General features: G+C 35.2%; 1 protein-coding gene across 1 annotated transcript in view; it reads left to right on the top strand.

Annotated features, from left to right (window-relative positions):
- The window catches only part of LOC135681221 (1-phosphatidylinositol 4,5-bisphosphate phosphodiesterase beta-1), a 33570-nt gene extending 17948 nt beyond the window's left edge, over positions 1–15622 (top strand). Inside the window, exons 15-36 of the mRNA XM_065195559.2 lie at positions 273–378; positions 1037–1121; positions 1317–1389; positions 2367–2418; positions 2568–2619; positions 2733–2835; positions 3884–4048; positions 5110–5209; positions 6017–6121; positions 6723–6856; positions 7203–7287; positions 7718–7903; positions 8031–8080; positions 8200–8265; positions 8701–8825; positions 9357–9426; positions 9918–10016; positions 10437–10513; positions 10862–10957; positions 12030–12087; positions 12870–12956; positions 13379–15622. Coding sequence (XP_065051631.2) covers positions 273–378; positions 1037–1121; positions 1317–1389; positions 2367–2418; positions 2568–2619; positions 2733–2835; positions 3884–4048; positions 5110–5209; positions 6017–6121; positions 6723–6856; positions 7203–7287; positions 7718–7903; positions 8031–8080; positions 8200–8265; positions 8701–8825; positions 9357–9426; positions 9918–10016; positions 10437–10513; positions 10862–10957; positions 12030–12087; positions 12870–12956; positions 13379–13528 — 2124 coding nt within the window. The 3' untranslated portion in view covers positions 13529–15622. The remainder of the gene's footprint in view (positions 1–272; positions 379–1036; positions 1122–1316; positions 1390–2366; positions 2419–2567; positions 2620–2732; positions 2836–3883; positions 4049–5109; positions 5210–6016; positions 6122–6722; positions 6857–7202; positions 7288–7717; positions 7904–8030; positions 8081–8199; positions 8266–8700; positions 8826–9356; positions 9427–9917; positions 10017–10436; positions 10514–10861; positions 10958–12029; positions 12088–12869; positions 12957–13378) is intronic.
- Positions 15623–15706: the final 84 nt, after the last annotated feature.

The raw sequence follows: 15706 nt of genomic DNA, 5'->3' as shown, positions 1-15706 counted from the left end.
AGAACCCTTCAGATGCAATGATTAAATTCTAGGTCTATTAATGTTTTATCCAATATGTTGAATTATTGCCGTGGTTGGGTGGGTGGTTTTCAAAGAAATCCTGACGGATTTAAAATGATAAGAAAAATTTTGATCGATCTGTTTTGGTTGAATCCTTAAGAGGTGATATTCACGAATGTTAATTATCATCAGGTTATTCAACTCCTTTGATAGATGATGATAGATATGTAGATGGATTCGATTCCTCTTTATTGAAATTATATTTTTTAAAGCCGGCTGAAAATGAAGAGGAAGTTGAAGTTGAAGCTGAAGTTGAGTTATCTGCTCTCGTTAATTACATCCAGCCTGTACACTTTCGGGGATTTGAGTATGCAGAATGTACGTTTATTTTATTGTCTTTACCAACATCCCGTTGCAATGCATTTCTTCTTTGATAATCTGTATGCCATTATGCCATGCTATTCCTTACTATATCATACCATGCTATTCCTTACTATATCATCCCATGCTATTCCTAACTATATCATACCATAACATACCATATAATACAATACCATACCATACAATACCATACCATACCATACCATACCATACCATACCATACCATACCATACCATACCATACCATACTATACCATACCATACCATACCATACCATACCATATCATACCATACCATACCATACCATACCATACAATACCATGACCTGCCATACAAAACCATATTATACAATACAATACCATACAACAACATGCCATGCAATACAATACCATGTCATACCATACGATACCATATTATACAATGCAATACCATACAATAACATGCTATACAATACCATACCATACCACAACATACCATACCATACCATACAATACCATGCCATACCATACAATACCATACAATACCACGCCATGACATACAACACCATACCATACCATACAATACGATATCATGACATAACATAAAATAACATAGTATAACATAACATATTAAATTTCCAGATATTTGTTAAAAATAGCGCTCTTTTGTTTTCACAGCAAGGCAAAGGTATTTTGAAATGTCATCATTCAGTGAAAATTCAGCAACAAATTTGCTAAAAGAACAGCCCATCAATTTTGTCAAGTATCCTTTTAGTTGTTTTAAATTTATTACAAAGAAAGTGCCGATTAATTAATGTTATAAGTTTGGTTAGATTACCTTGCGTACCTTTCAGCTTGTCCCTCGTGCTATGAATCTATTTTGAGACGTTTATTAACAAGTTTATTCATTAATGCTGTCTGTTTTCAAAATATCAAAGTGTTACCTTAATGACACCAGTTATAACAAAATGCAGCTGAGTCGAATTTACCCAAAAGGTGGCAGAGTTGGATCTGACAATTACATGCCTCAGGTAATAAACTCGATTTGTGCTTTAGTTTAAAGGATTGTTGACGTGGTTAGAGAAAGGCCACTGACACAGTTGGTATGAAACGTTCATACGCTTGAACCACAGCTGGAGAAGAAATAGTGGCTGTTTGAGAATAATTACGTAATTAAAAAACAAACATTCTTAAACTTGGTATGGAAATTTTGTGGAGGGTTGAATACCGTAAGGGGGACAACAGACACTTATATTTTCAGGATTTTTCGATCATTAGCAATTTTCGATCCCACATTTTCGATTCCACAATCGATGCCAACATTTTCAAGATGATACACATGATTTAAGCAGTTAATCCAACTCGTTGCCATCCTGATAACTTCACTTAACACTCTATTAGAAAAGAAATTTTAAATTTAGAATATATGCGTTTAAAGGCAGAAGTTTGCTTAAGGAAAGGGTTTATTTTTTGAAAAGGCCTAAAGGCAATTAGTCACGATAACAAGAGAGGGTATGCCCAAATGTGCTGACTCAAATTTTCCTTCTGCATTGCTATGGTGAACCTGAGGCTGATCACATGAATTTGCCTCGTATTGATTTTGAAAACAGCTTTCGTCAACAGTCAGATGTAAGCATTGTTCGCCAAATTACACGAATCTACACTGATCACACTAAAAGCGAAGGACCCCCGGCAGTGACGCCAATTTACCAAGACTCGATGCCTTTAACTTATCATGTAAATGTTAGAAGGTGTGAATTAGTAATAAGGTTATTCAGATAAACGACAATTTGCTGGAGAGATTAGAAAAATATGTTGCAGGAGAAGATATTTATATTACGAACCCTAGACAAAATGATTTCAATATGCTTTTTATTTTTGAGTTTACAGCTTTTCATGATATGTCTTTAACCAAACTCTTTTCAACAGTCGTTGAAATATTGAATCATATATTCTGGATGATCAGCAAAAATATATTTGTACATTTTCAATCTTGTTAATGCTTTAGGTATTCTGGAATGCTGGATGCCAGTTAGTCGCTCTCAATTTCCAAACGTTGGGTAAGGACTTGTTGTCAGATTCTTTTATTGCTTGCACGTTTGTTTTTCTTTTGGTTTTTTTTGTTTTCCTTTACTTGTTTTGTTACACTGTTTTGTTTAGCAGTGTTTTACAGAAAATTCACGCCTGCATTGGCCTCTATGCTTTTTAGACCTCCCGATGATGTTGAATCTAGGAAAGTTTGAGATCAATGGACGTTGTGGGTAAGCTTACCATTCAAGCTATTCTTCCTAACTTTGAGTTGTTTATTTTCATTCAATTCTACGTTATTTTGCATTGATGTATCGTTTTGTATCTCAAATTTTCATTCAACCAGGTATCTACTGAAACCGGATTTCATGTGTAGAAGTGACCGGACCTTTGATCCATTCGTTGAGTCTACTGTTGATGGGATCATAGCCGGAACAATTTCGGTCAAGGTAAGCCTTCAGGGTTCGCTATTTACGGTATGACGGTTTGCTAGGCACGGATTTCAAATCATAATTTTTCTTCTAAGATTTTATATTTACATGTAAAAGCTCTTTATATCGTTTAAAGTGAGATAGGATTCATTTGGAAAGCAGTACTTTCTATTGTAATATATGCTGATTCTGAATCCGCTGTCCCGTTTAAAAGTTTTAATAAGTGAAATGGAATGTATTTATAAACAACAATGGCGAGTCTTAACCATTCGCTCCGAGATTTGAGCCAGGGTATATGTTTTTATCAGATACTAATGCGAACTTCATAAAGATCATTTTAGTTAGTTTGTTGATGCTCCACTGATCCACTTTCAAATTATTGCGTTTATTAACCAAACATAGACTCGCGTTCTCCTTTAAATACTCCAATCGCTTGCCTGCATTTCTGGAAGATCTTGAATCGCTCGCTGTTGACTGGTTTTATGAAAATGGAATCATGTTACTTTTTTATAAACTTCTGAGCAATAACGAGATCTGCCAAAGTTATTAGCGAAATTCTATTAAGCTAATATCATAAGACAACCTATTAAATCATAAACTTTCAGGTCACAAAATAACGTCCCCTAATTAAGCCTAAGCTGTAGGTCGAACAACATTTTGGAGGTAATTTGCGTCTATACCTGCTGCATTTTAAGACAATTGGAACCAGAGCACTGTTGCCTCTCTGTCGAATTTCCACTTTATCCTTGAGCTTATTTGAAGTTAACTTCAAAGTTAATTAACAATCAGTAGGATATTGACATAATGATTTGTTACTTTTAATTGCACAATTAGTTTAGTACATGATCAGAAACAGTAGGGGTTCCCTAATACTGAAGCTTTTTTAAGTTGAGGTTTTGCGAACAACAATAAAGCCAATGGTGACCCTTCAAATTTATTTTTTCCGGCAACTAATATGCAAATAGTGACTCTGTGAAGGAATACTATTAGCTATGAAGGACGTCGTTTCTTATTTAAGTTATTGGTTGCAAGCGGTCACAGTTCAACAAGCATCTATTATTTCCAGGTTATATCTGGTCAATGTCTTACAGAGAAGAAGACTGGAACCTACGTTGAGGTCGACATGTTTGGACTACCAGCAGACACTGTGAGAAGAAAATTTAGAACAAAAGTGGTTCCGAATAACGGAATCAACCCAATTTACGACGAGGAACCGTTTGTTTTCAAAAAGGTAATTGAAACTCCGTGTCACTGATGTCAAATGATAGATTATACGTTAAAAGGATGATTGTATTTTTTGAACTGTTTTTCTCGTAAACAGCTCCCACCCTCAATTTTTAATGGTTATCACGCTTTTTGAATATGAGACTACACTAAATGTTAATGATATTTACTATTCTGTGTCATTCAATTAAATTTGGATAACGCAAGGAACTCTTTCAATAATGTCTGAGAGTAAACGTATTATGTATCCTTGTCACAATTATTGGTGTTAGAACCAAGCTAGAATATGAGAAAGTGCCTAATCGATTGGAATTTGCTTATAGTTTGACAAATTGGAAATTATTAGGGGAAAGCAGATTTTAGTTGAATTTTGTGACCCAACAGAGAACGGTGAGGAAAAATATGGATTTTACAGCCAGAATCTAATCGAAAATTCAATAAATAGTTTTGTGGACGGATCCATTAAAAGAACATTCTTGATAATTCAGTTTAAACAACACATTCTCGAGGCAAATTCATTTAGATGACACTTCGTTTGAAATCTAGCTAAGGCTCATCATCGCTTGTGACTTGTACCGAGAAAATCAACAGAAATAAATACTAATAAAGACAATGAGAATATATTGTAATGTACGTAGATTTTTCATTGATCTTGTTTATAGCAGATACCCATATATTCGAAGCCGTATTTCCTCGAAAAAGCGCCCTTGGCAAGGATGCTAGACAAGCTAACGTTTGCAATGACGAACTAAAAAATACGAAGAGCAAAATACGCGCATTTTAAACTTACGTATGAAAAAATGTTATAAAGAAAGAGCCATTACTTTATTCAGAAAATAAGTAGCCGATTGCAAGAATTATTCCTATATTGTTTTTTATCAGTAAAGATTTTTTAAGGGAAATGCACTTTTTAAGAAGGGATGGGGGCTTTCTAAATTTTCGATGATTACTGGCGGGCGCTTTTTCTAAGAAATACGGTAGCTACCTTTCTTTAGGTATTTAATATATACTGTTTTAGCTGATTGGTGGAGGTTCAAAGAGACTAGTTCTACCGGTTTTATTTTTCAGGTAATCTTGCCGAGCCTCGCTGTTCTACGAATCGCAGCTTATGAAGAAGGTGGAAAATTGATAGGCCACCGTGTTCTTCCTGTTCATGCTTTAAATCCAGGTTTGCAAGCTTTAGATCTGTTTATTAAGACAATTGTAGCTACGTGGAATTGAATAGGCAGAAAAACCTTGTTGGTAAAGTGTTTAATAAGCTTCAATACAGCTGATGGTTTTAGCTACGTACCTTCAAATCCTTTGATTAATTCTGCCTCATTAAGTAATTAATTACTTCACAAAGAGGACATCTCTAGCGAAGATTGAATTTTTCTAGAATTGAGCCGAGATTTCCCTCGAAGAATCGAGATGCATAAAAAGACGCACTTGTTGCGCTTTTGCCATCTCGGCAACAACTAACTTTTCATGTAAAATAACTCACTTAGATAATAATTTACAAACAAAAGATGATTAAGGACTAAGAAAATGTGATGGGCTCATTCATTTTATTACACACGAAAACGAGACTACAGATACTAAATTGTCCAATCATATTAGAGGAGGCTACTCCTGTTACAGATATAGGGGGGGGGGGGTGCATTGGCAAATTTCAGTAGCTTCCATGAAATACTTATATTCTTCAAAAAAGGTATTGCTACACCCATTTTTCTCAAGGCTGCCCCACTCCCAACAAAAAGTTGTATCTCGGTCCTGGGATTTGAGAACATGTTTTTCATTTCCCTTTAATTCTTTCTGTGGTTTATTTTCCAAGAATGACTGGGCATTTTGCCTTCATGACCCTGACTCTTTCTTTACCTGAGGTATCTTTGTTATGAGAGATACCAATTTTGGCCTAAACGTAAAACTCTCGAAAGCTAAGCAAAGTACTATTAAATAAAGTCTTTGATATCAAGTTATGATTTCACTTTTGCAGGTTTCAGACACATAAAGCTGAGAAATGAATCCTACCAACCACTTTGTCTTCCTTGCATATTTGTCAACATCGTCACCAAAGATTATGTCCCTTCCAACTTTGCAGGTAACCTATTTTCTATAAAGTTTTCTGTATTTTTTTATGTTGTAACTAATTTTAAGAAGAACTTATAACCGCTTTGTGTAGTTATATTAAGGTTCCGTGCAGTGACAATTAGCAAAATGGCGGCTTTTGCGCAAACTTTATAATTAGTGGTATAATGATAAAGAAATATGATGCCTGCAGATGTCTGATGCGAAAATAAACTGTGTGGTCGGTCAAGATTTCTTAAGGTACCCGCCCAAAGCCCCAATTTTTATCAAAGTCTACATTGATAGCATTTCTTCAAAATTAGGTATGTTTAAAGTAATGTCGTTTCTTGGTTGTTATTTATCGTGTTTAGAATAATGCACCCAGTTTTAGACTACTGTTTGTTCAATCCAATCATCTAAGGTTTTTCTCGAGGAGAGATCAGTTATAAATAACATGTTGAAATATCAACTCAAATGAAAGTTTCCTATAAGAATTGTAAGATATTTTGATGCTCTATTTCGTTTATGGGGGCAGAAGTTGAACTCTGTATACCTTAAGAAAATGCATTGAAGTGTGTCAAAAATATAATTATGCAAGTAATGAAAATTTATGTGACTTTTCTTTTTTTTACTAGATTTCGCAGATGCACTTGCTAATCCAATTCAATATTTGTCTGAAAACGAGAAAAGGGCTCAGCAGCTAGAGGCATTGTTGATGGATGAGGAAGCGTCTGCAGAGAACTCCTCCGCAGATCCTGCTGTACAAAAGGTAACCTAAAAACAAATAATGAACGAGTTTAGCAGCGGAATTTTCTTTAGGGGTGAAATGTTAGGGAAACTGGAATAAAGAAAAGATTTCTGCGGCTGATTATTGTCTAATGTTATTTTTATTTGATTTCTTTATAAACTAGTATTCATTTATTTGCCATATTCAATTTTTTACATTATTTCTCATTAGACGTTGGCATCAGCTTTTGTATATTGAGAGATTTTTCCACTGCAGAGATATTTTGTTAAGAAGCTTTGTATATTAACTTTGCGTTGGCTGCAAACTATCGTTCTTATTAATTACCCTTCAATGGTAGTTTTCAATGAAGGGTTATTTCTAATTGTAGCAAGATTTGAAACCCCCAAAGCCTCAAGGCAAAAGAGGAAGCATGATCTCTTTGTCTTTTGGAAGTTCTAAGCCAGATCACAGAGGTTGGTCCGAAACCTTCACATTGTTAATACCATATTCTAGTTTGTAAAGAAAGGATTCTAGCAATAAATGTCGTGTATGTCACTTTTCTCTTTCTACTCGGTTTATTTTCATTGTCACAAAAAGCAAAATTAAGAATCTTCGCCTTTTTTTGAGCTCTACATCAAGAAAGGCCCATTTATATGCAAGTCTTGAGAATTTTCTTCTTGCTATTTTCAAGGCATTAGAAATGAAAACTGTTTTACATCGAAGAAGCATTCGATTGGGAATTGTAATATTGTACCTTGACATTCAACAAGTTCCTATTCTTTTTACATTCTCACAGGAACGAGTATCAAACTATTTTGCTAATTTGCCAGGAAAGTGTTTTAGTGTTGCTAGATAAGTCATTTTTTGTCTGTATCTCTTATGAAATTTCAAATTCTCTTTTAGACTCAGTGCCAAACCTGAGACCAGTCGTTAAGAGTGCATCGGACACAATGAATCGAAACACAGAAAGAGACTTGTTCCCAGCAGGTCGAACGAAGTCTTTGCAGCCGATTCGACCAACTTCAGTTGACATGAAACCGTCAAGATCAAAAAGCACATCGGGGGAACACATGAAAGGAATCAGAGAAGGTATGCAAGTGTTATTTCATCTTGTTACTTATAACAATGGCAAATTTTTCACTCTCATTTTTAGACTTTTGATCGTGCTTTGAAACTTTTTGCAACAACTTCACGCTATATTTCATTCTATCTTTAGACTTGCTAGAATTAAAACCACCATCTTTAGAAGACATAAAGCAAGGGAAGGTGAGCACAAATCCAATCTATTTAAAATTTTCTAGAAACTTATCCTTAAACTGCTTGAAATGACATTTACCAGAATAGGTTTGTTTGGCTACTGTTAATTGTTGTTTCCTCATTTTTAGTCGTACGGCAAGATGAGAATCAAATTCGAAAGCGAAATGGGCATTATTTTACAAAGACAGTTGAAGGTAATTTTTTGGTTTCTTCTTTCACCCTCTTTGAAACCACCATAAAAAGACAAAATGCCCAAACTGACTCTCTTGCAAAACCTTTTAGTGCTTCCAAAAAACATTTCTTTGCTGTCGGTTTTTGTCCGGGGAAGCTAGTTACACTGCCATTTTTTCACGATTTTGTCATGTATGTAATTGTCTTCCAAAAGTCTTTGTACAAATATCTCGTAAAACTAACATATAGAACTAGCTAAAGTCACCTTTAACTTTAATTGCAATCACTCTAGACTTGAATCGATAAAATTTTGCAAATCATATCTCAATTCCTTTGAATGAAATGGATATTTTTACGAAATATATAACCTAAAAGGAATTGTTATGATTTCATGAAACAATGCAGAAACAGCATAGAAATGAATAATAGCCTAATATTTTTGTTATCCCAAATAATAGGAGAAAATGAAGTCTGCGAAAGATTATGATTCACAGTTACGCAAAATCAAGTCAGCCATCGAAAAGGACAAAGCCACCTTGCAGAGACGACATTCAAAAACTTTGAAGAAGGCAGAAAAGAATGGGTATGGTATAATTACCTCTAAAAACTCTCAAAAGAGGCGTATTTTAGTCCCTTCAATGGATGGGGGCATGTGTCTCTCATCTTGTGCCATGCTTTTAAGGTTTTAGTGTATCTACTCTTATGTTACGTATTATCAATTGGGTCTGGGTGATTGAATGCAGAAGATTACCAGCACACCTAAGGGAATATATACTTCGGATATGTACTTTTTGTGTGTCTTGTGCGTTGTAAAGTTTTTACCATAGTGTGCCAAAGTACACAAAAACTTGATTTCAAGAAATCTCCCTATTTTATCTACACATTTTTAGAATCTGTCTACCTACATTTTTAGAATCTGTCTACATTAAAACAAAAAGTTATATTTTGTCAGTAGACATAAAATGTTTATTCTCTAAGTACAAATTTGTAACAATCGGAGGAGTTATTGCCTAGGTGATGGGGGCTAATGCTTGAAATTTCTGATTTTACGTGCAAATCAGAATCTTTTTTAGAAACCTTTTCAAGCCTTTTTGACAAATTTTGTTTTCTGCAGCAACTATGAAAGTGTTTACAAAGTTTGTCTGGAAGAAATCTCAGAGCTAAATACACAGCAAGAGAGTCAGGTATGACAATTGGCATTTTCCAGAGGGTGATGCTTTTTTGTTTTTTGCAAATTATCAGTGGCTATCTCTCAAGTTTGGTATTTTTAGTCCCAGCTTCGTTTGTTTTCTGGTCGACTTTTCATACCTAATTCTTAACAATAAATGCATTGACAGATTGCAATCGTATTACATCTCTTTGAAACTGTAACCAACTCATATCTTCAGTTTTTCTTGCTGCTGTTCTTCCCGTTTTCAAAGCATCTTGTTTCTACCTTTTTACGTCGTGATCAGATCATGATCGGGTTATTACTTCATGATTCTTTTGTAATTCATTAGCTTTCTGGATCCCATTTAACTTTGCCTTGGGCATTTTACTATTTTTTCCTTATTTTCTTCTCTGCTATAAGATAATGCAAGTAGTTACCTTTTGTAATTTTGCTCAGCTCCGCACACAAGCTGACTTTGTCTATATTTATATCTATATCTTTATCGTATTTTTCATTCGTTACCAGGTCTCCCAAATCATGAATAAGCAGAAAGACAAGTTGAGAGCATTGTACAAAGAGCATTATTTCGAGCAGCTCAATTTTGCAAAAGGAAACGTCGTTCCAGTACGTAGCCTGAAGAAAAATGCCTCATTTTTGCATTCGATGATTTTGCTACCATGTACTTTTTTAAAGATGAACATCATGCCCTAATTTTTTTACTTTTACGGTATTTCGACTGAAATTGGTCAAAAATCTTATTGAATTAACTGAGAAGTTTTGACACACTTCAGTGCAAGAATTTTTTTCTATCTTTTTGAATTATACATTACATACGAAAAAGCTTGATTTCCGAAATCAGAATATGCAAGGAAAAGCTTGTTAATTTATGGTTCTAAAACCATTCTTATAAGTATTTCGCAATCATTTAATCATTTATGCATATGTATTTGCTAAATCGCCGAATTTTCGTCTTTAGATAATCTGTTATGATAATAAATTCTCTCTATTGGCAAATTCATTGATCGTTTCACGTTATTCTTTTAGGAGTTCTCAGAGTTGCGTAAAATTGTTGAAACTTCAAAATTAACCGATTTAAAGAAGATTCAAGATAGACATGCACGGTAGGGTTTATAAATGATCTTGAAAAAAAAAGCTTCTTGTTTGACGTCAGAACTTAGATCGAAAACTCTACGCTAGGAAATATATATACCCAGTTGTGGGTGAAATAGGCCCAAAAGAAACGCGAGCAGGGTTTTATTATAAACACATATCTCCTTTTCTCATTGCCTTTCTAGTGTTCCTGCCTTGATCGATAATGAGCTCATACTCTCAATCGTAAACTTTCAAAATGCAGCCTGTCGTTATAACCACTGGCAGGTAAACCTCTGGTGAGACCAGACACCCAATTAGACTGGAAGTTGTCCTTTGACAGACAAATTGTCATTTTGAAAGTTGTAATTTTGTTTTAGAGACATGCAAATTTTGAAGAAAGACCAGGATCGTTACAATCGAGGTGAACTGAAAAAGCTTGGGAAGGAATACCGCAATAAAGGAGAGCTGCAAAGGTAGGCAATTCAATCCTTGATGCAATAATGCTGCATTTTCATAATAAAGAGGCCTCGTACGTTTCTAACCCTACGATAAATTCGCAAAAAGGCGTGATAGTCATTACTTTAGTTTAATCGCATCCAGTCGAAATGTGCGTATTCGAAACAGAACCAATGTTGGTGCTGCTTATACTGAAATTGCGTTGTAATGTTGGGATTACTTAATTTACACCTACAAACTTTAATAGTTTTCTCCCCTATTGTCCAACGTCTTGTCCAGGGGCAGCTCGTGTATTGTGTAATCAGAATCTCCTGTCTGATACGAAAACTATGGTGTTCCACTAGCTATTCTGTGTATTGTAAATATGACGTAGATATAGATACGCGCACAGAAATAAAGCGAACCGCTCCGATTGTACTTTTTGCCGCTAACAGATGATCCTAACTCCGAATGATTGATATCACCGAAGTCTTTGCGCAGAAAAACGAGATGCGGCTTCTATGTCTTGACTTAATATTTTTTAAAAATCCGGATTTATGTAGAACTAGTTTGGTAAGCAATTTTAATTTATTTGACAAAATTCCATTGAAGCTAGAATTATTTAAAACTGACCTAGTAAACAGGAATCAGTAAATATAAAACAGCAAGTTAAAAACTTAAAAACGCGTGAAATCAAGAATGAATTTGAAACTACAGTAAGTCAAAGCTCTCTTTCTGTCCTTCAAAAATGACGAGAGACTAGCCGTCTAAATAAGTTTGCTTAGCGTGGGTACTAGAGCGTTGGCTTCTCGGTCAAAATATAATCAGGATTTCTTTAATTCTTTTGAAGATCCTAACTTGGCTAAGCGGGAATTCATTCGATCCAACGACCTTTGTTAAGAATTTCCCAGCATGCCTATCAAGCTGGACCGACTGATCTTGATAAACTAGCATATTAGTTTGATTAAAAAGAAGACAGAAACTATTTGTCACAATGATTCTTGTACCTTGGAAAAAATTTTGTTCATTGTTGGTTATGTGTCAGATTAGATTGACCTGTTCAAATTAGCTATGTTTCTCTTAATTAATCAAGGAAATTTGAATTTTCAGGATGAAACGAGAACACAACAAAAAACACATAGAACAAGCTGTGATTGAAAGGCAGAAGGTAAAAAATCTCTTAATTCATCCCGAAATTTGCAAAATAACAGTTTAAGCCTCGAGTATTTGTTAAAAGATGTGGCTGGCCACGATGAATCAATCCGAAAAGCATTGAAAATCATATTTTATGAACTCTTGTCATAATTGTGTCAATAATCTTCGTTTAAAGGCAAGAGTGGATCTGTGTTTAAGGTCGTGAACTGCAAATCTAAGGCTCTGTGGCTTGAGTCACTGAAATGACTAAACTTTCACTTAGAGTAAAGGGAGTCGTCAACTCTCTGTAAGTCTAGGCGTAGGAATCAGGAGGTGTTGTCACATCGAGAAGAAGGGCCAGGACACAGCTCAATAAGCATAGCTTCTCAGGGGGGGGGGGGGTTCCTAAAAACTACCTTCGGAATCTAGGTAGTAACAAATACAAACTTTGTTTGGTCGATAGTTTGTTTTCAAAATAGGTTGTTCATACATGAGGTCTGAGAGAAGTGTCGCGAAGAAGCTTCCTCCTTTCCTGTTGTTATTAATGCTATTGCTAAAATTTCTTCCTGCAAGAATATAACTTAACCAGCACTGAAAAGGAGTAGCAGAATCCAAGGCTTCACAAGCCTTATAACTAATTCAAGCTTCATTAACTTTCGTGGAGTTGATATTTCAGCCTTTCATAGACTGCTACTGTGCTTGATATTTTTAAATGTTTAAAAGACAGTATGTAGCTCAAAACCTGAAAATGTTGTACTGTTATTTCTTGGGTCAATTTGCGTCAGCCTTAAATTTATGTTTGGTTATCAACTTTAGATGAAAGAATACCAAGATAAAGAAGTTGCAGATTTGAAGAAGCAGTACGAAGATTTTATGCAGAATATTACTGAACTTCAAGAAAAGGTATGAATTCTTTTAAAAGCAAAGCCCCGCATGTCAAAGATTGCTATCTCTTTTTGCAACCTTTTTAAACACATTCCAAAAATTTATTTTTGAGTCTGAAATTAATCTTGAATCATTTTTATGCGACACAACTCGTAAATTCAATAAGAAAGAAACTTTGAATCGTTGCTGTCGTCTTTCTTCGTAAATTAAACAAAACGATATCAAAAAGAAGCACATGAATCAAATTCTCATGCCACTATTAAGTGCTCAACAGAGACGAATTTTGATGCGCATAGTAAATTGCGCTTCTAGAAGCAGTAGGCACCAGTGTTGAAGCTGGATATGCCCTTAAAAAATAATCTGACATTAATTGATTTTTACCATGGTGTGCCTTTTTCTAGCTTTCGGTTTCTCATCAAAATCTACCCGTTTTTATTCAGGCCCCATCTGAGCTTGAAGCGCTTCACGACAAACGCTGCAAAGACTTGGATCTTGAGCACCTGGATCTCACGAACTTCACCCCTGAGCTTCTCAAGCAAGGCGATTTGTCGTCCTCTACTGCCTATCGTAGTCCCAGTGGCTCTGGATAATGGCTGCTGCCTTCGTATATTGGTCCTGTCTGGTGAACCGGATGCTGGTTCTAATCTCATTGGTGCATCTTCGGCTGGACAGGCCGTTAGCGGTTTATAGACTTGGGAAAGGTCAAATCTACCTGTAAGAAGAACTCACCGTTCTCGTACCGAGCACATAAATGGCACTTTATTCTATAGCTTTCCTATTTATTCTACTGCATTTGTTTGATACAAGTAGATTTTGATTTAGTTGACCCTTTCATTTACAAGGAGTTATTTTATTCTTTTATGGGACTTATCTTAGCAAGTGAAGCTGTTATGTAGAGAAATGGGTTACCCACTGTTTGGACTTCTCCTCACTATTATGCGAAAATTTTTTCCAATAGAGTACCTGTGGAGGTATTTCTTCTAAATTTCAAATTTGTATAACCAGTGGTTGGTGTAACCAGTGAAGAAAACGAATAGTTTTAGGTAATAGCAAGTTTATGTACGAGTATTTAGATATATATTATCATTTGTTTAGAGATTTTGTCCATGGTGGAATTTCGTCTGGATATCAGATAATATTATATTGTTTTCAACATATTACTGCACCTTGCACTGTGTCAAATACGTTTTATTCACGTTAAATATTTATTGCTATCAGGGCGGCACATGAATTTTGTATATAGTATTCTTTATTGATATTTCAAGGAGTATTTTCTCCAATGTTGTGGTGTTTTATTATCTGTCTTCAATAGAGGCATGGTATAAGTAAACAGTAGGCAGTCGAAGATATTTTCTCAATTGATTAATATGACTGACACCAACTAGATCACCACTGTTAATATATTTACCTTTTAGATTACTATGCATTGCTATGTCCCAGTATCCTTACAATTTCAAGTGTATTCGAAATTCAGAGAGCTTTCCAAACCCACTGTTTTGCTTATTGTTCAAGACATACAGTTTATAGCATCTTAAATGGATCCATCTTGCAAGTTAGCAACCAGCATCGTGGACCAATTTTTCGCAATGTCTTATAACCTTTTTGACAATGCTTTGAGAATGCTTTCAGGGATCCTTTTTACGTGTCCGATTTGGTTTTTCTGTCTTGTTGACCCATTTTTACTCATGTAAATTATCTTCCTCTAGTATGAACCCTATCCTATTGGAAAACTTTATCTTTACCGTGATATTTATGTTCTCAGGCTCGTTTTAGCCCCCCCCCCAGTTGCTCTGCGAACACCGATTAGGCAACCAGTGGCCAAATGTGATAGCAGACCTAAATGTACAAAATAATTCAGAAAGTTTCCAATCGACGTTTCTATTACAGCAACAGAAACGTGCAGATCCGTATATCTACCATCAAGCACCATGCCTAACTAAACCCTAGTTCACATTCAAAATTTTTAAAAGTTTTATTGGTTATTTTTATGCACTTTAATTGGAATATATTAATACATATGTATATGTACAAGCATAAGACACTGAATCGTGTAGAGAACTAATTTCTATATTATAAAATATCTAAGTAGACTATTAACCATTACATCTTTCCGTTTTTTAGATGCTATTCTCATATCTATACCAGTCTGTCAGTAATGACCAAACATAATATTGGCCTCAGTGTCGTCGCTCTTATATGTTTCTCAGCAACATTGTTTCTACAATATTTTCTTTTAGTATAGGCCTATCGCCTTACCAAAACTCGTAAAATATTTGAACATGCTGCCCACCAAGGCAGACAGCAGCTTCCCCTAGTCTCCTAGATATTTATGAAAAAAACAGACTGGTAATAACATTGTTTCAAGATAGTCATGTTAGTCGTCGTCTGATCAATGCGATTTCCAGCCGTGCCAGTTGTACGACCGTCTAGCAGTCGGTTGTGTAGGTGGCATCTGCTTCATTAGCTGCTGTTGTTCGAATGTTTTCAGCGTCTTACGGGCCGCACAACTTGTATTGTAGGACAGATTAACTATATGGAGCCAGGCTTGAATGAGTTGAATAGCCGTCATTGAGGAAATTTTACTTCCTTTTATTATCACTTTCTTTGATTTTATTAAACGTACCTGTAAATTATGTTTTAATTATACTATTTTGTTTTTAAGCATAGAAACATACTGCACACAATAGCAATTTTTTCTCATCTTTTTCTTCGACAGCTTTGCCTTTCTATGGAGCATCTATGGCAACTGTCACCTTTAAGCCATTGAA

The sequence above is a fragment of the Rhopilema esculentum genome, chromosome 12 (assembly GCF_057945365.1).
Source record: "Rhopilema esculentum isolate cy_ngs chromosome 12, ASM5794536v1, whole genome shotgun sequence".
Classification (NCBI taxonomy): Eukaryota; Metazoa; Cnidaria; class Scyphozoa; order Rhizostomeae; family Rhizostomatidae; genus Rhopilema; species Rhopilema esculentum.
Note: the sequence above shows the minus strand (reverse complement) of the source record. Positions and strands in the feature narration are given on the sequence as shown.